General features: G+C 32.2%; 2 protein-coding genes across 2 annotated transcripts in view; one reads left to right on the forward strand and one right to left on the reverse strand.

The window, feature by feature from the left end:
- LOC128985251 (uncharacterized) overlaps window positions 1-24,600 on the reverse strand; it is a 70,255-nt gene extending 45,655 nt beyond the window's left edge. Inside the window, exon 1 of the mRNA XM_054404643.1 lies at window positions 22,774-24,600. Coding sequence (XP_054260618.1) covers window positions 22,774-24,600 — 1,827 coding nt within the window. The remainder of the gene's footprint in view (window positions 1-22,773) is intronic.
- An 804-nt stretch (window positions 24,601-25,404) lies between these two features.
- LOC128985252 (luciferin sulfotransferase-like) overlaps window positions 25,405-26,851 on the forward strand; it is a 33,275-nt gene continuing 31,828 nt past the window's right edge. Inside the window, exon 1 of the mRNA XM_054404644.1 lies at window positions 25,405-25,433. Coding sequence (XP_054260619.1) covers window positions 25,405-25,433 — 29 coding nt within the window. The remainder of the gene's footprint in view (window positions 25,434-26,851) is intronic.

Genomic DNA, 26,851 nt, shown 5'->3' on the forward strand with positions numbered 1-26,851 from the left:
TCTCTGTCCTTTGTAGCTACAGGTGGCGTTTCATTCAACTTTAACAATGCTTCGAATAATATGTTGGATTGTAGTGTACTTTTGTCATTCAGAAGGTTGTGGGGGGTGGTTTTTGAGGCTTTGTAAATTTCGTATTGCTCTAATGATGTCATTACTCGACTTTTTCTACAAACGTGAAAAGGTTTTAAATTTTCATTCAAGCTGGAATAACTGTGATTACTATTGACTAGGTGCTCGGCAAAATTGGATTGTTGTGTTAGACTATTTTTGGGAAGGTGTTCTTTAAATCTCTTAATAAATGGTCTGCCAGTCTGTCCAATATAGAACTTATTACAGTCATTGCATGTTATCTTGTACACTCCCGACTTTTCACTCAGGTTTTTATCACTTTGTTGGGCTCTAGGTTTGAGGAGATTTTGGACGTTATTGGATGTTCTAAATGCAACGGTTTTGCCATGTTTTTTGATTTCACTTTTTAGGGTGTGGGGGATCTTTTCTCCATATTCAACTGAGACGAATTCTGTTTTTATTTTAGGCCTTGGATCTGCAGTCTCTGTACAAATTTTCTTTAGATGTTTGTTAATTAATGTGTCGATTATGTTAGGATTAAATCCATTTTTGACAGCTATATATTTGACATATATATAGGTGTTTATCTCGTTCTCGAAGTCTACGGGGCTAAGTGGTACTGATAGCAATCTATAAACAAAGCTATTGTAAGCTGCCAATTTATGAGCTATAGGGTGGTGGGAGGTTTCGTGGATGGTTGTGTCTGTTGATGTGGGCTTCCTGTATATATTAAATGAAATATGTTCTTCGTTCTTTATTAAAAGGTTAAATCTAAGAAATTAAGTTTGCTGTCAGCTTCTAACTCAGTGGTGAAACTTAGTTTAGGATGAAAGCTGTTCATGTAGTTGCTGAACATTCTAAATTGCCTGATATTACCATCATACAATGTCACGATGTCATCCACATATCTGTAATAAAACATTATTTTGCTTTTGTACTTGTTTCTCTCGTTTGTCCACAGATATTTGTTTTCTATGTGGTTTAGAAAAACTTCTGCAAGGATACTTGAGAGGGGCGACCCCATCGCAAGTCCTTCATTTTGAGAGTAATACATATTGTCAAACTGGAAATAATTTTGGTTTAATACGGTTCTTAGTAATAACATTAGTTCATTGATTTCTTCTATGTTTAAATTGGATTTATTTTTTAAATTGTCTTGTAGGATTTCTAGTGTTTCACTGACAGGAACGTTGGTGTATAGGCTACTTATATCTAATGAAGCTAACGTATATCTTGGGTTCAATTTGATGGTTCTTATTTTATTGATTAGATCTAAACTATTTTTCAGGCTGTGGCTGTTTTCTAGAACTACATGTGTTTTGACGATGCATTCTAGTTTTTTGGCTAATTTGTAAGCGGGAGCGGGCATGTAGTTAACCAGGGGTCTAATTGGGTTGCCTTCTTTGTGTAGCTTTGGTAGGCCTTTTAGGCGGGGAGCTTGGGGATTTATTGACCTCACTATGTCAGTGAGGTTAATTGTCCTTGGGTAAAACTACTTTTTTTATAAAAAATTTGTATTTAAATTTCTCTAACAAACGGACTTTTTCATCAATCGTTGAACATCGGTAAACTCAATACACAACAGAGCTGGTCATAACATGGTGTTTGTAGACAAATCGCTGGCAAGGGCCGTTCTGTACGGAAATTTGCATTTAAACAACTTCGCGCGCTTTCGCTCTCTCCTTCCCTCGCTTTTGTACTGCTATCTCAACGCTTGTACTGTACACTGGTAAACTGATATCGTATGTAAATAAAGTGAGTCCAAGCCCCCTTTAGAGAGTATGAGTAAGGAGAATAGTCATAGGCAAAACGGCAAAACTATAATAATTGAATTTTATTCATTATCGTAAACGTTCCTTGTTTAACATTTTTTTTACTCTCTCCCCTTATAGGCCTACATAGTATATAGAGCAAGTTTTTTTTTCTGGGTGAATATGTCCGTTTTGGGTTCCCCTGAACCCTAAAAAGTGATTTCTGAAATTATGTAGCCTATGTGAGGGAATGTTTGCCAAAATTTGTGGATGTGTAAAGAACTACAGACCACGTATGTTTGAAGGTTTGTATTGAGTTTGGATTAAATTTGGTATGTAGGTACTAATCCATTATATCTTAAAGCGTTTTTTTTTTTAGATTTTTTTATGGTTTTCCCATACAAATTTTAATTTTCAAAAAACAGCCTGAACGATTTTGATTCAAATGTAATATAATATTGAAATTTTAACTCCTAACAGTACTGTAGAACCCACATTGCCTGACAAATTAAGGTTCTAAAGTTATTGTAATATATGTGAATTTCCCATTTAAAAAATCTTAAAATAACTCAAAAATCAAAATAAAAAAACGGCTCGATCAATTTAACTAAAATTTAGTATGTTATGGGATTTTCCAGTTTTAGTTAATATTTACTGATTATGATATGTTTTAGGGACTTTATCACCTGAGGACGGGATCAGATTACAGATCCCAAAATGTGGTGAAAATATACCTCCTCAAAAGCTGTACAAATTACGGGTTGAAAGCTATTGCCAGTTTTATAGTTTTCCAATAAAATATCATAGCTACTCACACACAAACTCTCCATTAGATTGACAATCTAATGGAATAAAATACTACTAAGGTTCATCAAACATATTTGGAACAATTAAAGGTACAAATTTTGTTTAATATATTTACATAAGCGGAATCAAAAACAAACCAAAAATAAAAGATTTTTCAATTTTTGACTGAGAAAAATCTAAAACCTTTTGCTTGGTAATAGATTATTTACATTAAAATAACTCGGAAAACTTGAATTTCTGTTAAATATTTATCAATATCACAAAACTACAACAAATTTAACAAGAAGTTTGAAATAAAATATTACACACGTTGGGTTTTCATTTATTTGTATCGATAAAAAGTAACTTAAAATATTAGCGCGAAATCCAACCGATTATTTTATTATATGAATTTACATATATGAAATTTCGTTCTTATGCCATATATTATTCCAGGGTGTTTTAACTTTGCATAAAGATAATATAAACGACCTTTCAGGGAGTTATGTTTTGCTAAAACTTTAGTTAAGCTGAAGAGTCGTTGTTAACGGAGCTTTGTATCATTTAGCCTTGAAACAGTCATACATTAGGGATCATCATTAATTTTAAAAGCTTAAATCATAATATTTTTGTCATATTTTGAAATAATCAACCCTCTTAAATGAAGATTTCAACAAATATTTCGCACAAATCGCTCATAGGCATGATGGGTTTCAACTTATCGTTTTAAGTTAATAACAAATTAAGTACATACAAATCAATATTAATCAATTTAAATTGAGTTCAGAAACAAACTAATTTGTACTTAGTTTCTTTAATTTTAGTTTCTATCACATGTTCATTGTAGTTTTTTATGCTACTAACTATTATGACATACATTAAAATAGGCAATTAAAAAGTTTAAGCTTAACTTTATAAAATAATTCTCGCACATTGGTTTATGATTTATTTGTAATAAGCCATAGATTATTGAACTAATTTGATGTGTTAATTGGTAAAGTGAGTAATAAACTTATATTACACGCACTCGATGGATATTACAGGTCCAAAAACGCCCATTAGATTCGTCATTAGTACGATATTAAACCAGAGTCACTACTATTCATTTGGTGTTATTGCTTTAGTATTCATCGGACGTATTTTATACTACTACTATCAATACATTATCGGTGAATTTTCTAAAATACTAACACTAACCAACACTATGAAAGTAGGTTTCATTACTAAATTTAAATTTATTTTTTCTTGATAATTCTCAATAATTCTCAATTAAAAGAATAAGAATCGTAAATATTTTTAAAACACCTTATATTAAACAATTAAGTTAAAAGTTTAAAAAAATTTCAATTTTAGTAACATATATTGTGTGATCCCTGTGATTTGTATAAAACTTTAACGTAAAACTAAATTCTTCTCACTCCAACAATGTGAAGTCGTTGGCTTATAGTATTTGTTTATGTTATATAACATTAAACATTAAATTAGTTGTTTGAAATAACCAATAAAGATTTTGAATGATTTTTGTCAGCAACAAAGCCAATCATTATAATATAAACGATATTATACCAGAGTCATACATATATACATTAAAAGTATACGTTCCCTAATTCCTACTAAATCTTTTGTCGATTGTTTATCCACAATATACCAGATAGCAGATTTAGAACTCTTTTTCCGCACACGGGCTTATGCCTATGCGGAAAAATATATTTCTTTTCAATTTATATCTGTTTATTGTACTGTTAAAAATTTGGAAATAAACGATTTGACTTTGACTTTGACTTTGTTATTTTCTACGATGGACTAGCTCTTGTTGTTAACGATTCTAAAATGAATAAGCTTGTTATATTATTTATCATTGATGTTAAAAGTGTGATAAGCTTTAGCCTTTTTAGAAGCATATGTGTACTTAAGGAATTTGAGTTTTTCAACTCGCACAAATTGAATCCTGTACATATCACGAATACTTGTGTATGGTTCTACAAACCTAAAACTTCCCTTAATTTAAAGTTTGAATTTGAAAATGTAAAATAGGGTGTATTAAGATTGTCTATGATTTTTATTCAGTATTTGGTATGTTACAATATTAATTAAACTGATAAAAAAATACTGCTTATTGTATTTTAGTTTTCTTAATACACTGTATGGACATTTACATAGCGATTTAGATACTAGATCAATGGAGTAAGTTTAATTCGTTTAGATGTCAAACAGGATGGAGCTTACAATCATTAAAATGATTTCGTATAATATATGCCATGAATAAAAACTACGGAAATACCTAGCATGATGAATTAAGTATCCCTTTTATTAGCAGTATTACGTTAGATATTATTTTGTTCTTGTGGAAAAATAACAATTCGACGAGCTATTAAATATTAATCTACAATGACACTGAATAAGAATGTTGGTAAGCTTTTACAAAAGTGTTTACAGAAGTGTTGCACGCACAACACATAAATTGGCGTGTTTACCAAATCGGATTTTGTAATGTATCTTCGCAACTCGAAAATAATTACTACTAAAATATTTACTAAACCCAAAATTATGAAGACTACGATTGGTTTTCTATGTTTCTAAGGCAACGTTTTGAATATAATAAGTAATTTTAGTGTATACGTAGTGTAAAAACGTTGCTCTCAGTGTATCCCGGTCGGTCCAGAAAGATAAATTACAACTTTTTAATTCACGCCCATTGTTCACATTCGGTGCAAAAAGTTTAGAGTTTTGGGAAATATTTGTCATTCCTTTTCCAGCAGTAAATATTATGCCTACCTTGTTGGAATTTAGTAATTTGCAATTAAATGTCTACGTCCATGTATGTTCTTATAAAATTCTGCTTAAAAATCTGAACCGCATATACAGGGTGTTCGAAAAAGGTGGGAACATAATTTACGTAGTGATTTCTTGGGTCATAATCGGAGAAAATCAAGAATAACACTTTTTCCAAAATCCCTTCGTTAACCAGATATCATTTTGTATTTTTTACATAAACATTTTTATCTTTATAATTTTTCAACCGATCTTTATACAACTCGGTATGTGTGTTAAGGTAGAGGGAACCAATTTTAGAATGAAATTTATTCTTGATTTAACTTACAATTTCAAAATAGCGGCCATTTTAGTTTTTTTAACTTAAATTACTTAAAAACAGCTGATTTTCAGAAAAAAAATTTAATGAATACTTTTATTTCGCTTTTTTCCTATCAAACGATACCAAGTGCAAAAAGATCAAATATAAATAGCTGAAATATTACAATTTTAAAATGTAAAATAGGGCAAACCTGACTATTTTATGCCTTATTCTACCCCATTTTACAACAAACGAAAAGACCATAAAATACGTAAAAAATATTGATTCTATTATTCCAAAAGTGGTGGCCATTTTTCAAAATCGAAGCAAACTTGAACATTTGAAAACAGTTTATTTTAGTGTTTTTTTTTTATGAAAATGCAATTTTAAGACTTACAGTATTTACGCTTTGCATTTTTGCTCTAAACATACTCGTTTAAGAGCTACATGATGCCAAATGTACACCGAAAGTCATTTTTTCACAGGCTGTAACTCCTAAACGAGTAACTTTATAGAAAAAATTTCAATAATAAAAAAGTTTTTAATTGAATGTTTTATCCTAAATTATGATAAAATATAGGGTATTCCATAATAATGTTCAAAGTTGTAAAATAAACTAAATTCGTTTCGAAAAACTAAATTCATGTTTTTAACTGCCATAAAAAATTAAGAATGTCCCTCTTTTCAAGTTCTAATTCTTGCCGTTTCCGATATCCCAATGGTGGCCTCCATGAATTGAACACCCTGTATACTGTTCAAAATGAATGTAGTTACAACAGTATATTTTGCAAAACTAGACATTGAACACGGGAACGCCAGGTCCTAACAAACGTACGTTAGTTACTGTAATTTATTTTTTTAATCAGTTATTACTGACAGTGATGTTGCAATTTATGGTTAAATTTTTTTCATGTTAAAATGTGTTGGTTACATGTTACATAAGGGTGTAAAAAGCGCACATATTACTCGAGCAAACGTCGCATTGCGTGGCATTGCAGACTGTCTGATCATACCTTACTCCTCGATACAGACATTTAGATTCAATCAGATCCATGTTATTGTGTACTGCAGCCATTTCTTTGGGCTCATATCTTTCAAAAAATGTATATGTGAGTATTAGTGTAGCTGAAACTGTAAAAACGCATGACACAATATACTTGTAATGTTATAATTCATTAGTCTCGTTGTTAAACTAAGGAATTGTAAGAATGTGATTTGGAATACTCAACAGAAAAGTGGCTAAAATTTTATATTATATTGTAATTAGTATTTGTTAGATAAACTGAAACAATAACATTATGTTCTTGAATAAATCGACCCAGATATTATTTTCATAAAATACAAACTGCGTAGCTCAGTTTTAAGATTAAACCACCTAAAATTTCTTAAATCTCGTTTATTTTTTATTTTTTATTGTTATTGAGTTGGTGGCTCTGTCGGTAACCCGACGAACTACGGATCCATCCATAGCGATGTTGAAGGTTCACTTCAAGGAGCCCACCACTACATGAGAGCACAGGTCACTCTTGTAATGTACCAGCTCACCTCTTACTTTCTTGTATTTGTTCTAGGTACAGACCCGAGGCTATGTGAACGGGTAAATGAAAAGGTAAAAGTGGCCACCAACTTCTTTATATAAAAAATACACCCGCCGCAGCAAACCTACAAACTAAGTGAATTTCCATTTACCTGGCTTGATTTCTACTAAAATATTCCCTACAAATTGACAGATTCATTTCCTATTTAAATAACATTGATTTTGGTGAGTACTTAGGTTTGCTGCTACAGGGAAGCTATCTATGCGTGTTTTATATTGCAATGTTGATAGCTTAGTATGAAAAACAAAATTTTCAAATTTGGTTCAAATATATCAATAAACAAGCAAAATACAACAGTTCATTAATTCTTCATAAGAATAATATGGACATTTTAAATTTAGAATTATTTTAATTATCTCCGTAACCGTTAGGCATACAACAACGCTTTAATATACAAAATTATTTATTTTTAAACTCTACAAAAATTGTTTAGAGAGAAATTAAGAATTTTTGTGTTTTTAGGGTCAAAAATGGGGAAAATCAATTTTTACCTCATGAAACCCCCCATAAACCCCTGTTCCCATACCCAGTCCGATTATGCTGGTTCGTGAACTCATTCTAATGAACGCGGGTTTACACGTTTGTACCAAATTTCATCAAAATCGTATCATTTTTGCTCGAGTTATCACTCTAACGGACACATATATCTTTTTTTTTTGAACGGGTAGCCTCCGGATTATTGAAATACAATTAAAGTGGTTTAAATACCTGTATTGTTGACAATCCAAGTGGTTGTCAAGTCAACCACTTGGATTGTCGACATTACAGGTAGTTAAACCACTTTAATTTTATTTATTTTTATAAAAAAAAGAGGTTGGCGGCCTCTTTTAACCTTGCATTTGCCCGTCCACATAGACTAAGCGCCCGTGCGTGGATCGTTTACAGCAAAGCAAGGAGTGAGCCGGTACAGTACAAAGGTGAACTGTACAGAATGTTATCGGCAGTGACCAGGATCCGAACCCACGACATCGCTGCCTTGGGCCCGAAGTCCGCGACGCTACCGACTGAGCCACCGACTCACTTAATTGGACACATATATATATAAATTTGAACGGATGGTGTTTTTGGCCTCTGGGACCTCAAAATGAAAAAGTAAATCGGTCCCATGAGACCTACGGTAATAGCTTATTACCGGAAATTCGCTTATTATATGGGAAATTTGCTAATAATCTGTGGAAAAGTGAGGACACCTCTCAAATGTGCACTGAATACAAAAGAGATTAAATTATTTCACGACTTATGCTATGTTTCATACTGTATTATAAATAAAATTAATGCTGATAAATACAAACTATTCACGTAGGATGTAAAGGAAAACTATTTATATTCATATGCAGTCCCAAAAAGAATTTTAATTAACTTATCCACTGAGTGTACTAATTAGTGTCGTCAAACGTTCGGTTTTGACAAAAACACCGAACCTTTTAAAACTGACGTTAGAAAGTAGCAGTGAATTTGATTCGCTTACTTAGTGGCATAACAAAAGGGAGTTAATCGTGATGTTTGTTTGTAAGTTTTGTTGCAAAAACATGAAAACTGTAAACGTAATATTGGTTTGCATGTGTTGGAATATCATTAGATTAAGTGCATATTCTACATTTGTAAAATAACCTTCAAATATATTAAACTTACAGAAATTAATTTTTTAAATAATATTTTTATCTTGTCGGATGATTCATGCTTGTAAGTTTAGTATGGTAGGTGAATTTTGTGGGTTCTACCTACATACCTTACCTGTGTAGGTAGAACTAATTAAGTACACACATACCACACAACACTCCTAGAACACCAATTGCAAGACCATACAGTGACGTGACGACGCCTAAGGTCAACATTTATCCAAAGGGTTGTTCAGAATTTGTTTTTTTTATCTCACAGACTGGTTTCCCTTTGTTGAATAAACGTTATAGTGGGATATAGATGGGAATAGATAATTAAGCTTCCACAGGAATTTTTTCTTAAAAGTGAGAAGCCTGCCACATTTAATGGGCATTGAAGGAACTACGACTGCTTAAGGAGATGAATTTCCTTAAAAAAGTTAAGATACGTTTTACATAACAAATTTACTCTAAGCCAATATGTGTTCGATAAAATCTCTTATGTATCATAAAATTTATCTATAAATACTAAAAAAAATATTTTATGCTTTGAATATAGTCTACAAATCTATTTATGATTTATACATATCGATATAAGATCTTATGAAATCTAGTTACAATGTTATTTACTGAAATAGACTTTTGAATCTCAATCGCCTCCTGATGACATCCACAGGTCTATTTTTACCACGGAAATCTATTGTGCGTCATTTAATATAGTATATTTCATCACTAGGGTCTAAAGTGACTCTTTTTGATCCGAGGTCAAGTTTTTAGGAAAATGAGCGAAGGTTAAAAGACACTTTTTGCCCGTGTTGTGAACTATATTTTTCGTCATATTGCATAATTAATTAACAAACTAAGTTAGAAAACGAAATAATTTTCACGTAAAGATACTCAACAGACATTTAAAAGATGTAAAGATGTGGGACATGTAAAGATGTCTTAAAACGACTTTTAGCTTGTAAGTAATTCAATAATTTCGTCTATTACGATTGTGTACATTATACCATCGATATGTCAAGCGATCGACAACAATAGGTAACACCTTACCTAATAAATTAATCGATGAATAATTTCGATTGATACGATCGACAATAGCAGATTTTTACTCCTTAGAGAGTAAAAATGCTACTTTAGACCTGCAACGCATGTATTAAAAACGGCTGCTTTTGCTGCAATATGACGAAAAATATTTTGTCTTTGTCCACCTGTTTGTTTTTAAAATTGTGAAACTTCACAGAATTATGAAAATTGTTTGATTTACGAACTAATGTATGAATCAATTTAGTCAATAGTCATTGGAACCTAAATAACTTTACCATTTGAGAAATTGATACATTTTTTAGGTCAGAGTTCATAGCCAGTTTGATTATAAATTTCCCTTCCTTCATTCATCAACCTACCTGTGATTTACAACGGAATGGAACTCGTGGAAAAAATAGCAAGTATATACAACTCACTATCATAACCTCTACAATTCCATAGGTGTAAATGATTTATCTCGTTATATTAGAGCCCAGAAAACGATCACTCTGAACCACGAAAGCTTCTTGTGTCCCTATGACAGGGAAAAGCTATTAAAAAGTTGCTAGCGCCTTAGAAAGGATCACCCTACTTCCCCTACTTTGAAAGTGAGCTTTCCATTATTTATCTGTTTAAAGGGGAATTTCACGTTGGTATTGCCACTTATTCATCAATTTAAGTTCAAGGATTTCTAAATATTTTAGCCAATTTAATTTATTTTCATTTTAAAAGGTGGCACTATGCGCCGGTATAAAATTTCTAAGTGAGCTTATCTTTACTATTGAGTTTTACGATAATAATTACGTTCCTCTATTGAACTAGAACAAAGTTAAATAGGATAACATACTCTCTACAGACTTGCCATACTTTTAACTATAGATAATTGTAAGGTTAGTTCTGTCCAATTCATAAAGAGCTGTCTCACCTATTTACTTGTCTAATCAACTTAAAACAATGTATTTTTTTCCTTAATTTTGTAACCAAAAGTATCAAGAGGGAACAATTAATTTGACATCCACCACAACAAGATAAATAAAAAAAATTCCAAATTTTACAATAGAATAAGAAGACTAATTTGCATAAAACTTAACCTAAAACTTATTACATATAATTTACAAAGTGAATGGTTAAATCAATATTTGGATACATGAGAGCTTTGGAACATAACAAACAAAGCGATATGATCGAGCTAAAGATTGATTTTTATAGAACGCTATTCAATAGGTTGATCACGATTTTATCTGTAAATTGTGATGCAATCTCTTATTTGCAATGAATAACAAGAGTTCATACGTAGATTTCATAATGCAGGAGGGACATTAGTACACACAATTAACCCGAGGGGCTGTAATCTTGCCGAGAGCTTACAGGCTTAAAAAGTCATCTTGTCTGGATTTAATATTCTGTTTACAGTAATTACATTTCCACGTCCTTTATTTAACTTTCATAAAAATACAGTGTTAGCTTTACTTATAATTACTTTGCAAAATCCACATGCTTTGATCATAACTAGCTTTATTGGTCTTTGAAACAGTCTATGATCGAAAAATGCATAACTTGAAAGACCGTTACATATATACAAACAGATAATAATACATACATAATGACAGGGTGAATGCCCTGCACTACGGCATTTAACTTAATAAACGGTATCAGCATTCTGACACATACTTTCTCCCATAAGTTTGTCAAAAACCTTTTTCATATGTAAGTGGTGAGAGTAAATATACGCAAATGGGATTTGTATAATTTTGTTCACAATTTAAAGGACTATAACATGCTAAATTTGTATCAAAATCGTTTGGGCCATTTTTGTGAAAATCCGATTTTTCTGTTATTTTATGGGGGTTTTATGGGAAAATGACATAATTTACAATAACTTTTGAACCGTAATTTTTACAGAAATGGGATTTGTACCATTTTGTTCAGAATATAAAGGACTATAACATACTAATTTTTTATCAAAATCGTTCGGGCCATTTTTGGGAAAATCATTTTTCCGTTATTTTATAGGGTTTTATGGGAATATCCCCATTAAAAAAAAATTTCTAAAAAATTAAAAAAAACTATCAAAACTGTAAAGACTATAACATACTATGTTAAATCAAAACCGGATTTTTTCAAAAATCCTATTTTTTGTTATTTTATGGGGTTTTATGGGAAAATAACATATTTGACCATAACTTTTGAACCGTAATTTTTACAGATATGGGATTTGTATCATTTTATTCAGAATTTAAAGGGCTACAACATACTCAATTTTTATCAAAATCGTTCGGGCCATTTTCGAGAAAATCCGATTTTTCCGGTTTTTTATGGGTTTTTATGAAAAAATCCCCATTAAAAATAAAAATTTCAAAAAAAGGAAAAAAACGCCTGGAGGTACCATGGATTAGAACCTACATACCAAATTTCATCGAAATCGGACCACAGGTGTGGTCTCTAGCTCTGTACACATCCAGACACACAGACACACACACACACACACACACACACACACACACACACAGACATCACTTCGAAAATCACTTTTTTGGGTCCAGGGGGACCCAAAACGAATATATCCACTCAAAACTCAAACTCGAAAATTTTGACGAAAACAATACTTTCTCCATATACTATGGTATAGGGGGAGAAAGTAAAAAATAATAATTTCCATTACCGGTACATACAATAATACGACACTTATTTTACATGGTGTGAGCAATTGTGATTTTTTTGCCCAACACTTTCAACCATCAAAAACCAGTAAACTAAAAATGAACAGGGCATGTATCATATAATTCTTTTTTTTTAGACATTGAGTTGTCACTAGTGAAAATATAATATGTTCAATCCGTTTTTCTCAACTTAGATTAATAAACATTTTGTAATTCCAAATTTTTGCCACACGTTTATCCTTACCAAATTGAACCTTTAGCCAGAAGTGAAGATTATAAACCTACACATAAATTAAATAAATTCGTTTTTCAGATAAGCCGGCATTTTCGGTATAGGAAATGCATTTGAATTAAAGTTCTGCAGGCAGCTGAAACAGAGGGGATTGTACGATATCTTTGCACGGATCATTTACCTTTAGACAGACCCTTGCATTGTTGTACATAGTTGGATGAATATCTCCAAATCAATTATATTTAGTCAACTCTTGATTATTGAGGAATTTTTTATTCTAATTAAACCAATAATTAACAGAAGAAAAACAGACTAACTCAAACAACCTAACTAACTAACTAACTAACTCGGCTTTGGTTATTTAACTAACCAATAATTTAATAAAATCTCTTCTCTTTCACAAAGATGTCAGTGTGGCAAGAATGCTTGTTTCTGTCATAATCTACTTTCTAATCCTAAACATGCATAGTATTACTACAATTTTACTGTTTATATGTCGGGAATCAGTGAAAGTTTGTCTTTTGATGACATTTGCTTGAGAATTGGTCAGTTTACGAGTAAAGGTAAACGTCAATAGCCTTGTCCCTTGGACTACCTTTTGTGAGCAAAATACATTTTATATTTTGTTTTTAGAACACTACGCCGAACATAGTTTTACATCTTGATTTTCCTATGGAGGCTGACTGACGAACCTTTACAATATTTAGTATGATGTTTCATATACTTTACTGCTAAAGCAACTAGAATATAACAACATATAACACTTCGAAAGAATCAAAAATAGCTAAAATTGTGTATATATGAAACCACAGTTATTTACACAACACATAACTAAATTGGAGGCTTGATACTAAACTATTTATTAGTCAGCTTTGCCTAACTAAAACAAAAGCTATCGGCCTCTTTCAGCTCTTTTAACCCAATGTCATATATTCAAATTGAAATGGTAAACATCACTTTTGAATTTCCTACTTCTGAAAAATACTATAGTCAAATTATTATTTTCTGTCGTTGCCTACATCATGAACAATATCCCTTTATAATAGGGCACAGATCAATATTGTTTCGAAATTATTTCCAATATTTATTCAGAGGATTACCACTTTATTTTAGTCTGAGGCTTGGAGTTATTTTGCAGCTCATTTAAAGGGGTTGTTACTTTAGGCCTATAGCCTTGGCAAAAGAACAGGCGATTGGATTTGTATGCTATACATATTTTGCAACTGGTAAGTATATTTTTAAATATGTTAAAATGTATCGTCAATATCACTACAACGCGTGACGGTACAGCTGATGATCCCATTTCCGCATGTATTACCTTCACCAACACAGCAATGCACTTAACGTGTTAATGTTGGGGGAGCGTAAAAAGTGTTCCCATATTCATAACTTACAGGATTTTCTTATGTTTTTGGCAATTTTTCGGAGGTTGAAATATAATAACATTTGTATTTATGAAGAAATCAAACATCTTTGTTATTTTTAGTTATCACATGTCTACTTCACAGTAAAAGTAAGTATTTAGCTTTCAAAAAGAAGTATTTTGCATATTAATTGACCTAAGAGAATATTAAATACCGTAGTACAAGAGTAAAGCATACGGGTTGACACTTAAAAGATTTAGTTTAATACTAGCTGTTAACAGTACGTACAAAAGTACACCATTTTTTGTCGTCCTTTTTATATTAGTCAACACGTAAAACATGTAAGAAAGCCTGAATAATTTTATTAATTTTTATTATAATGATAAAACTCCAAAGTGCCTATAACCAACTTAATAAAATAAAAAGGTGTATTATTAACAAATCATTAATATTCACTGTAGAGTTTAAATACGTTTATTTAACCAGCTTATTTAAAACAAATGATACAATTCCCAAGTATTAAAATGTTTATTTTAAGGTTTAAGTTGAAATTCATCTTTAAGTTAATGTCAATAGCGAAGGCGCGCTCCAGCAGGTTCTCTTCTCAGCTGATGCATTAATGATCACCTTATCCGACTGAGTCCTGCTCTACATCATTAAACTGTTCATTTCGTGAAGTTTATAATCATTAAATATTGATAGTGTCAGAGTCTGATATTTGTTGTAAGACAGTTGCACTTTTCATATATTGCAGAACCAGCTAGTGAAACCTTTAGATAGATACTCCCATTTTACATCATTTGAGTCTCCAACAAAGTGATTTTATATAATAATTTTAATTGTATTTATAATTTGAGAGACATTTGCGTCTTGGACGTTGTGGCAGTGATGGTATCGTCAGATCAATCCCCGCCATACCCACAACAATGTCAGGGCCTAGGACAATTTCTCTTGAATTTATTATTTTAAATACTGCTACTGGGATTAACATAAAAAATTGAAAAAACCTACTTTGAAAATCAAATTCTTAAGAATGTAATCAAGAAGTAATTTAGTTATGTGTTGTGTAAATAACTGTGGTTTCATATATACACAATTTTAGCTATTTTTGATTCTTTCGAAGTGTTATATGTTGTTATATTCTAGTTGCTTTAGCAGTAAAGTATATGAAACATCATACTAAATATTGTAAGGGTTCGTCAGTCAGCCTCCATAGGAAAATCAAGATGTAAAACTAGGTTCGGCGTAGTGTTCTAAAAACAAAATATAAAATGTATTTTGCTCACAAAAGGTAGTCCAAGGGACAAGGCTATTGACGTTTACCTTTACTCGTAAACTGACCAATTCTCAAGCAAATGTCATCAAAAGACAAACTTTCACTGATTCCCGACATATAAACAGTAAAATTGTAGTAATACTATGCATGTTTAGGATTAGAAAGTAGATTATGACAGAAACAAGCATTCTTGCCACACTGACATCTTTGTGAAAGAGAAGAGATTTTATTAAATTATTGGTTAGTTAAATAACCAAAGCCGAGTTAGTTAGTTAGTTAGGTTGTTTGAGTTAGTCTGTTTTTCTTCTGTTAATTATTGGTTTAATTAGAATAAAAAATTCCTCAATAATCAAGAGTTGACTAAATATAATTGATTTGGAGATATTCATCCAACTATGTACAACAATGCAAGGGTCTGTCTAAAGGTAAATGATCCGTGCAAAGATATCGTACAATCCCCTCTGTTTCAGCTGCCTGCAGAACTTTAATTCAAATGCATTTCCTATACCGAAAATGCCGGCTTATCTGAAAAACGAATTTATTTAATTTATGTGTAGGTTTATAATCTTCACTTCTGGCTAAAGGTTCAATTTGGTAAGGATAAACGTGTGGCAAAAATTTGGAATTACAAAATGTTTATTAATCTAAGTTGAGAAAAACGGATTGAACATATTATATTTTCACTAGTGACAACTCAATGTCTAAAAAAAAAGAATTATATGATACATGCCCTGTTCATTTTTAGTTTACTGGTTTTTGATGGTTGAAAGTGTTGGGCAAAAAAATCACAATTGCTCACACCATGTAAAATAAGTGTCGTATTATTGTATGTACCGGTAATGGAAATTATTATTTTTTAAGTTAAATGCCGTAGTGCAGGGCATTCACCCTGTCATTATGTATGTATTATTATCACATTACCTTGAATATCGATTTTAAAAATAGTACTGTAAATTGTGTTACTTTTTTTGGTAAAAGCTCTTTACTGGAGGTAAGACCAGAGTTTGTTCGACCCACATTTGAATTTATGGAAATGGGACTTATTGGAATTGCCCTTAAGATTAGTAAGAGAGTGCAGGCCATTGTGGTTAAAACGTACTGTTTTATGTAAGCCTCAATTTTTTTGTAGCCTACCGTCAACCGTGTTTTCACAATAAATCAGTAACAGAGTTGAATCTGAAACCAATCAGCGCTACCGTATTGACAATCAATTTGAACTCAATAAACTGGAATGACTACCACCACCATGTTTAATTATTTATCCGAAAATACAAACATGTCTATGTTGATTCAATGAAAGCTGTAAATTGTATATGTATCAGGTATGCATAGTTGACACAAAAATGTTACTTCAGCTAGGTATACTAGATATCATAACAGTTTCCAACAAATCACCCTTATATTTTGGTATCCCTGTTTTATTTACTTCATTGTGGATCAGCTGATATGAGTTGTTTCATAGCTATCAATGAGGTTTAGTGGTATTTGGAATGTATAGCAAATAAGACACAACACGGCGTTTCCCCATCTAGAATTGTTAGATATGTTGAATTTTCACCATTGGTTTAATGCCGAGAAAGGTTTGAAATTCGGTTTTCCTAAAGGTTTACATGTCAAAAATAGTACAAATTTAATTAAACATAATCCGTGCTAAGCAAATAAACCGTCGCAGCAAACCTGCTGACTAAGCGAATTTCCAATTTTCTAATTAGATTTTCCCTTAAATCTAGAGGTTTAATTTTCTTTAAATTTGGATTCAGTTTCCTTAAATTTAGATATATCAATAATTGTTGATTTATTAGGTACTGGACGAAAGCCTTGAAACTTAATTTCAGACCTTTCTTGGCATAAAACCAATGTTTTTGCCTTAAACGTATTATTTTCACCATTCGAGGCAGGGGAAATACCGTGTTGTGTCTTATTTACAATACAATTTCCAATAACACTACACTTCATAGATAACTATGCAACAATGCATATAAGCTGATTGAGAATGAAGTAATGAAAACAGGGATAGAAATATAAGGTTGTTTTGTGATTGAAACGTGGGATTAAGATTGCACGTAAAAAAAGCACGAAATGAAAGTGTGAACTCACGGCGAAGGAAATATGTTAGGTAAATATAATTATGTCAAATTGTTTACCATGGATATACTTTCGCGATGTTTCAGAATCAGAAATGTTATTCTTGAACAACATTCACTCTATGATAAAATATTTGCACCAACAACCTTATCTTCCTAGGGGGATAATCTAAATATTCATAGAAAGAGTAAAGTGATTCATTGTTTCTTATTACCTTCAGTTTCTGTTTACATGTCTTTATAATATTAATTGCCACAAGATTCCTTCGTAGAGTAAAAATGTATATAGTACCTGAAGCTGTAGGTATTTTAAAGTTATGAAATTGCATTATTTTGTCTCTGGATTGATAATTTATTTATATGCCTAAACCAAATGTTTTAATAAAGAAAATACTAATCCAATTACAAAATAAAATATCAGTAAAAATTCATTTCTGTTGGCTGTTTTATGAATACGTATGCAATTTTGGGTGATACGTATTCTGTAATTTTTTACGAGTTATTATACAGTTTTAATATGCCCAGTCGTGGCTTGGGACACTAAACAAACACTTGACAACGACATTGCTTGCAGTAAACAAACGGGAAACAAATAAACGTGGAATAAAACACACAAAACCGACCAAGCTGGGCATGTTAGTAGCACTTTGTACACTTTATGGTGGTAAATTATTTAAAATGCATTGTTATTTTTAATTCCTTCTTTTTACTCAGGCATTGAACTGGTTGAAATAATAAAACTATATTTAAATACAAACGAATTTGTTTGAATTTAATCTTTTTGATAATAATTTGTTTGCCTATGTGTAATTTATAGGATGTTATAGATGATGCCTGCAATGATAATGTATTTGTAGCAATGTGTAATTTTGTAAGTGAGACTTTTTGTCTCGATATTCTTAAAATTTGATATTACGAGTATAAAAAATGAGCATATACAAATAATAGAACGCCAAGTATCTATCTAACGATGTACGTAAATATAATGATATTTCCACGATTACTAGAAAAATACCGGTATGGATCATAAACATAATAAACAAATGACGTTTTTGGCCTGAAAATAAACATTATTTAACATTGCTTAAATGGTACTGCCAAAACATAAGTTCAATGCTATCAGTATAGGATTCGGGCCAACAACGTCATTTGTTTATGTTTATGATCTATACCGGTATTTTTCTAGTATTGGTGGATATTTCTAAAACAAAGTTAGTACACGTCTACTAAAATAAACATATTCTGTGAAAATATTAAAATATACCGGAAACGAAATGTGCATATCAAAGTAGGATTCTATTCTAGATAACAATGGCATAATGCTAGACCATGAGTTACTGTTATTGTGTTGAATATAATGGGTTTATAAACTAATTACTGTAACTGTTGAATGCGAATGATTTGGATAAACAATGAAATTCACTGGTCACAAAGTAACTATCAATATTAGCTCTTTGTTTTACGTTATTGTTCTATTTATTACAAAATATGGGGTATAGATTAACTTCGAAACAATTTTTCAAACATTCATTAGTCGAAAATTGTTTTGCAATTAAATGCCATATAGTTTATAAGATATCAACTTAATATGTTATTAAGTAGGAGTAGGCCTACAGGAATGTTTGACCCGTATTAATTTCAATTAATTTATAATAATTTGGTGCTAAGATACAGCTTAAAACATGTATAAATGAATACTAATTATAATTGATAATATAAATTTATATACACATAGAAGTTACCATACAAATACATAAGACTTTATTCGTTTTTGAAGGGTGACATTTTTATCTCTAAGTTGTTAAAATCCACATAACGTTGTATGATCTAGTTGCAAGTGGACATAATATTTGTATTAAATTAGTAAACTGGCATCTAGAAAATTACATTTACCTTTTTATTTTGAAGAGTAATATAACTAGAGCTATTATTATTATGAGGAGTTAATATACCTAATGATATGTTGTAAATATAAAAAACGTACCGATCGGTACTTACGTATTATACCGACCATACCTAATAATTTTAACCTAACATAACGCAACCTAACCTAAGGGGGTTAGGTTAGGAACATTTTGTTATTTAAACTAATTAAGATCTTATTTGGAATTCGATTTATCGATGTGGTCAGTATAGTACTTAAGTACCGTGATAATTGTATAGCTCTTTAATTCACTAAGAGAATCAAACAATAGTTCAGGAAAATCAACATGGTCAGATAAAATACTATAGATTGTTTTATGAAGGGGCTAAAAGTAACGTTTTATCAACATATTAAAATACATTTATTCAATTCGTTAAGGCAATTATTAAGTTTATTCAAACATCAATGCGATATTACCAAACATATTTTTTTTACTCGATGTCAACCCACGAACGGCGTTGGTCAAGTACCAATATGGCTGCCATCCAATATGACGGACCACCGGACTTGACCTTGATCGAGAAAAATACTAATATTTCCATTGTTTTTCGTACGATTTTGATAACATTGTATAGTTGAAAAGAAGAAGAAATTGGCTTCGAAATTCTATATTACACTTATAGTGCTATCCCTTTAATAAAGATTTTACTGTAAAACAGATTAAATATGCATTGAGGTGATTTTATTTCAGTTTTTACAGACGAAATGTGTTCGAAATCAACCTCTTGGCTGCTAGGGTAACAACAACGTAATTATCCTTTAACATTTAAATCTAATAAAACACACAATCTGTAATTTAATAGTCCATAATAAATTAATTAATTTACATTAATTTTCAACGAAACACAATAAGTAATGTTAAAAATAGTTGTATTTAAAAGTACATACAGCAAATAAAAATGATACAATTGCTTGAACTACATAAATAGGTAGTTGTCTCATTTAAAAGGAAAGTTCAATCGTTTTAGCATTCCTCTTCTATATATGAACACAATTTGATGCATTTTATTCCATGTTTCTTACTCTTGTACATTTGATTGGCTTACGGCGACTTTTGCAATGTTATGGATCTTTAAATATATCTTTAATACACGGAGGAATAAGAATAACTCATATATTTCCATAACTCAACAATAAGTATAACCATGGTTACACTGCCAAGTGTAACTTTAGCATGCGATTCCCGCTAATCAGTTTTTTAAAGTTTTTAACTTCTAAATTAAAATTATTTTAACCACTATTTTAAACTACTAAATATATCTTCGAAACGGTTAATGCTACATGATTTAAATTTTTACCAAGTGTTAAGAATGTTATTATCTAAATAATTAGGTAGAATTAAAAGATTTTTTTATTTCCACAGAAAACCAATTTTTTTAATTACAAAATAACCCATAAAAAAATAATTAATAAAGATACTGATATAATTCTACCTAAATATTTAGAGGGCATTATTCCCTGCAAACTGATGGTTTAATGATTAAAATCAAACAATTAGAATTGAAGTTATATCAAATTTAGTTAATTACCTAAAAAAACACACACACAAAATATTAAGGGTGTACTTAACGAAAAAATTTACTTTTAACTATGTTTATACCTATTCTTATGCATATAAAACACATTGTATAATTTTGAAAGACCTAGTGATAATGTTAAGGAAGTTAGCTTTTGCACTGCCATATCCCCTTAAGGTGGGTCATCCTTAAGGAGGCGTATCCTTAAGGAGGGTTATCCTTAAGCAGGGTCATCCTTAAGGAGGAGTATCCTTAAGGTGGCCATCCTTAAGGAGGGTTATCCTTAAGGAGGGGTATCCTTAAGGAGGCCATCCTGGTTAAAATTCCATGGGTAAAAATCTGGGGGTAAAAATCCGTGGTAAAAATCCGGTCGGTAAAATTCTGGGGGTAAAATTTCGGGGTTTAAAAATCCGGGCCGTACATTTAGAGCTGACCTAATGAAGGGGGTAAAAGTCCGGGGGTAAAATTCCGGCCCGTACAATCTAGGTTTTTATAATTTTTATGTGTTCTGATTAAATTTTCAACCGTGAAAATATACGTTTATTCCGCGTTTAATCCATCGATCTGATGTCGCGAAACTTAAAAGTTCGCGGCCGGAATTTTACCCCCTGGTTTGTGACACGTTCGCCCAGGGGGTAAAATTCCAGCGAACTTCAACTAGGACGTGATTGAGCCATGCGAACGAGCTCATCTTGAAAATGAACGAGCATTTGACATAAAACCACATTAGGACAGGACGACGTCCGTCGGGCCAGCTAGTAAGGTAATAAGTTCAAAGAATAACACACAAATAAGAACAGCTGAGATATTTTAACATTAAGTATATGGAAAGTTCCCTTTGGAAAGCAATTATGACCTTAAAGGGCAATTTATGAAAAAAATGGATAGTTTTGCGCAAGGTTTCTCGTAATGACGAACATTTTATGGTTTATGAAGGGTAAACGCAGAAGTAGACTGCGCAAGAATTAAACGCAAAGAAGTTAACTTTTGCCTTATGGTTGAGGCAAAACCCTACACATGAATACAAAATTTCACATCTATTTAAATAAGTACATGTATATAAATTACAAATTGCTCAAGCCGAGCAATGAGCATGTAGTTTAGGTGTAACAATTAATGTAAATTTGGTAAGAGTTATTTCAACATACGAGGTAAAGCCAAGGATTAGAATAACATTGGAGCAAGTGCAAACAAAAAAATTGCGGAACAATAATTTTCATAACGTCGTAAAAAAACCCACGTGTTGTTTTACACTACATATTCTACCTTCTTTAAGTGATGAAAACTATAAAGATAAAATTAGAAAAAACTAGACTTTTAAAACCACACTTCTATTTTCAACAACTCATATAAAACTATTATGACAACAACAAAACAAAACCAAACCATATGACAAATAAATTAAATCAAAGTTAATATTCATCATATATACAGACTAGGAGATATAACATCCTCCCACCGAGTAGTATTACTACTCAAACATGAACCTTTTTGGAACTTTGATTTTTCGTCCAGCTTGTGAGACGTGCTCCCACCGTGGCGGTTGATAATTCCAACCTTGGAATCGTGGTTTTCTTCAGAGGAGCTACTCTTGATTTTGCCGACAATAATTGGACTCTTACTTCATCTTCAATTTCAACTCTCAAGTAAATAACTGTAGCATAGGCATCTTATACTTGTGTCGCAAAATGTATGAATACTACAACCATTTGAATCCATAGTCATTTTACCTATCCATCGGGGTATTTTCACTTTTCCAAGAGCGCTTAGCTCATTATACCACAGTATGAATAGTTTACTGATGTCTGAACTTACTTCAGTGTCCCAGTCAATTTTCAAGTCCCACATACTTTGCAGAAGAAGTTTAGGAAACAAAGTAACAGGGCAAAGGATACCAATTGGATCAAAGATCTTGTGAGATATGGATGAAATGTCTCTCTTTGTGATTCGAGACACGTCCAAATCTTTAATACAGTTCGTCAGGTTAAAAAACAGAACGTCCTCAATATAGTTCCATTGAACTCCCAAAACATTAGTGACGAACTTGGTATCTCCTTCTTCAATGACGCTCGTGGCATGCCATCCTCTTAAATCAAACTTAGCGGCAGCCATAACTTGTTTCGATTCTTCAACAAAGTGTTTTAGTTCCTCATAAGTATCTACACTGGTCGAAACATTGTCCACGTAAAAACTTTTACTCAGCTTCTTTACCACATTATCATCATACTCCTGAGAAGTCATAGATTTTTGAAGATGCAGATCAATTACTGCCCCTAGAAGAAATGGACTACATTTCACTCCAAAAACAACTCTTTTATGGCGGTAAACAATACTTCGGCTTCTTTCATTGATGTCAAACCATAAAAACCGAAGAAAATCTCTATCTTGTACATTTAACGATATCTGTAAGAAGGCTTTTGCTATATCAGCAATAACTCCAAACTTCCCTTCCCTAAAACGCATCATAACAGAAGGAATCAGTTCAATTAAATTTGGTCCATTTTCAATACAGTCGTTCAATGAGGGTGAAAACTTGGTCTTTGCTGATGCATCAAACACTGGACGAATTCGTGTGGTAATACTACTCTCCTTCACTACAGGTCTATGTGGCAGGTAGTGAAAGTTGTTGTTCAAATCGTCAGAAGGTACAGCTTCAATGATGCCATCACTTAACCACTGTTTAAAAACTGAGTCATAGTCTACGGTAAAATTGTTACCATCCAATTTCTTTACAACTGTTGATAACCTCTTTTCGGCTAACTCTCTGTTACTAGGCAAAGGAGGATGACAATCAACCCAGGGCAAACTTACTTCATATCGACCTTCTTCATTTATAGTGGTAGTTTTTATAAAATGATTTTTAACTGCCAAAGCCTTTTGCTCTTTGGAAACTGATTCACTTGTATCAGTAATGCCTATAGTGTCTAATCTCCACAGTTCCGATATGTCAGCATCATTAATAAACATTGATGTTACAACAGTGGAGAGTGTAGTTGAACCTGTACTACCACTAATTATAGCCTTACCCATCAGTGTCCATCCCAGAAGAGTTTCCATAGCCACTAGTCCAGATTTCAGTTGAATCATATTTCCCGTGAATAGTTTACCCGCTATATCCGCTCCAATCAAAATACCAATTGGTAGCTTGGTCTCATGTATGTCAGTCAGAGAAACATTTTTCTCTATAAGTTCCTGTATCCAGGCACCTTCGGTAACTGGTGGAATTTCCCCACATATGGTAGTTTGACTCAATACCTCAAAGTTGCAGTTGTAACTGTAATCTTGACTGGTTAGAAACACACGATGTCTGTTATGAATTACTTCACCAGATTTGACATTACCAAAAAGAGAGTGTATGATTGTTTCTTCTCCTAAGCTTTCGTAATTCATTTTTTCAGCCAAGTCCTTTAAAATGTAAGAACGCTGTGAACCAGAATCAAAAAGAATGCGAACAGTCTCAAATTGATTACTACCTGGGGTTCTTAATCTTGCCTTTACTGTTTGCAGAAACACTTTCACTCTGCTACTTGATTTATTGGCCAAAGCGGTATCTTCCACTACTGTCATTTCTTTAGATACCTTATCAACACATTTGCTTACACACTCATTCACTACTTCTTTGGAATGAATACTAGGACACATTATAGGATAATGTTTCCTTTTACAATTAGAACATGACAAATGAGTTCTACAATCCTTAATACGGTGACCAGGCTGCAAGCAAAGGAAACAGCACCTCTTTTCCTTTAAAGTGGACACCTTATCAGACAATGGCAATTTCTGAGCAGCAAAACAGTTACTACTCTTATGATTCTTATCACAAAAGACACACTTTGTATAAGAGTTTTGAGTTTTACCAGAGGATATGAGGCATGAAGCTGTTGGTATGTCTATCTTACCTGATTGAGTTTGAGATGGCCTTTTAAAAGATTTCTCCTTCCCAGAGCTACTTATCCCAAAACCTGCCATGGCTAGACCGATTCTCTGTTCCCCTTCAACTTCAGACAGCATAAACTTCATTAAATTGTTGAGTCTTTCCTGAGGGTCTGTTCCTACTTTCAAAGGGCTTCTTTGCCAGGCCCTTAAGAGATCTTCAGGCATACAACTTTCAACTAACGGGTATAACATGGAGGAACATTTATCTGTTGTAACTCCCAAGGTATCTAATGCACGCATATGAGACTCAAGTTTGTCATATAAACTTTGTAAGTTCATTGTGTTTTTGCCTCCTAGAGCATTTTGTAAAACAATTTTTAAGAGTTCCCTGACATAAACCTCTACCAATAGGTCATCTTTACCAAATCTGGCTTTCAAACATTCAATTGCTTTTGGATAGTTTGCACCAGTCGGAGGAAAACTCTGAACTACATCAAAAGCTCTTGATCCGGTAACTATGGATTGCAATAAATATTGAAACTTATCCTCTGAATCAATGTCTGAGTCACTATGAATTTTGCTAAACTGACTCCAGAAAGGTAGCCAATTGATCAATTCTCCATCAAACTTTTTGATCTCTATTTTAGGGAGCTTAAATTTCTTCTTACTAGCATTGTTACAGCAAGATCCAGAATGAGCACTAACTACATCGTTACTTTGTTGTAGTAAATTCTGGACTCTTAATTTTACAGCTTCAAACAAAGCTAAATATTCTCCAGCTTTGATTGTTTCAGCTAACAGCTCATCTTCAGAAACATTATCATTATTCAATAACAAATCAAAGATCTGAGAATTCAAAACCTGGAGTTCATCAACCTTTATCTCCAAAAGCTTTAGAGTGGTTTGAATTTCAATTTTGTCTGTGGTTTCATTTTCAACTAAACTGTTTAGTTTGCTCAATGTTTTAGAAAAATAAGCCCTATATACTGTTCTATTTTTCTTTAGATTTTCCATCATAGAGATAGGTGAAAAAACAAGTCCTGTCACGGTCGCCAAATGTTGTTTTACACTACATATTCTACCTTCTTTAAGTGATGAAAACTATAAAGATAAAATTAGAAAAAACTAGACTTTTAAAACCACACTTCTATTTTCAACAACTCATATAAAACTATTATGACAACAACAAAACAAAACCAAACCATATGACAAATAAATTAAATCAAAGTTAATATTCATCATATATACAGACTAGGAGATATAACACCACGTACAGAATAACTAACACAAGTAAAATTAAATCCATAACATTTCCCAATTGACATTATATTTATATAAATAAAATGCAAGTAAACTTACTGCGTTGTGAGATTTTATTATAAAATTACTTAGTTAACACTATGTATTCTTCTGAGTCGACTATCAATCAATTTGCTCATTGCGGCTTTAAGACTGTAAATAAACTTACAACGAAACTAAGTAAATGAATAATTTAAAACCTGATATGCTTGGTACCATGAGTATAAAATTGAAAAAAAATAAAGACCGTGTCAATTAGGATGGCGTGTGTGAGTTGGATGAAGGAAAGGTTCCCAACAACATTGAGAATCACACTATACGCTAGTGTACATTTATTTATAGGTCATTAATTCATGAAATGGCTGTGCAAAATAACAAAAGAGACGGTGGAAGAAGTGCTATTTCGCACATACTCATCCCACTGGCCAATGTAATTGACACGATCTATACTGTGCTAGTTTTGGTCCACCCTGGGGGTCCATTCCCAGTACCCGCCATGTCTGACGAGCCTTCCCCTATCCGCCACCTGGGGAGGCGCCCGATAGGAGACTAGCAACTCCACACGGGAAAAATGTGGTAGAGGTGGGCAGAATCATTTCTACAACATTTAACCGTTCCATTGTGAGTTTATAAAGTAAAAGAAGTCACAAAGCACGATACCCGCTGTGGAATGTGTTGCTAGACATTAAACATGGTATTTTCCAAAGACTTCCATGCT

Source organism: Macrosteles quadrilineatus, unplaced genomic scaffold (assembly GCF_028750875.1).
Source record: "Macrosteles quadrilineatus isolate MER2022 unplaced genomic scaffold, UCM_ALF_1.0 Scaffold_2__2_contigs__length_208266976, whole genome shotgun sequence".
Classification (NCBI taxonomy): Eukaryota; Metazoa; Arthropoda; class Insecta; order Hemiptera; family Cicadellidae; genus Macrosteles; species Macrosteles quadrilineatus.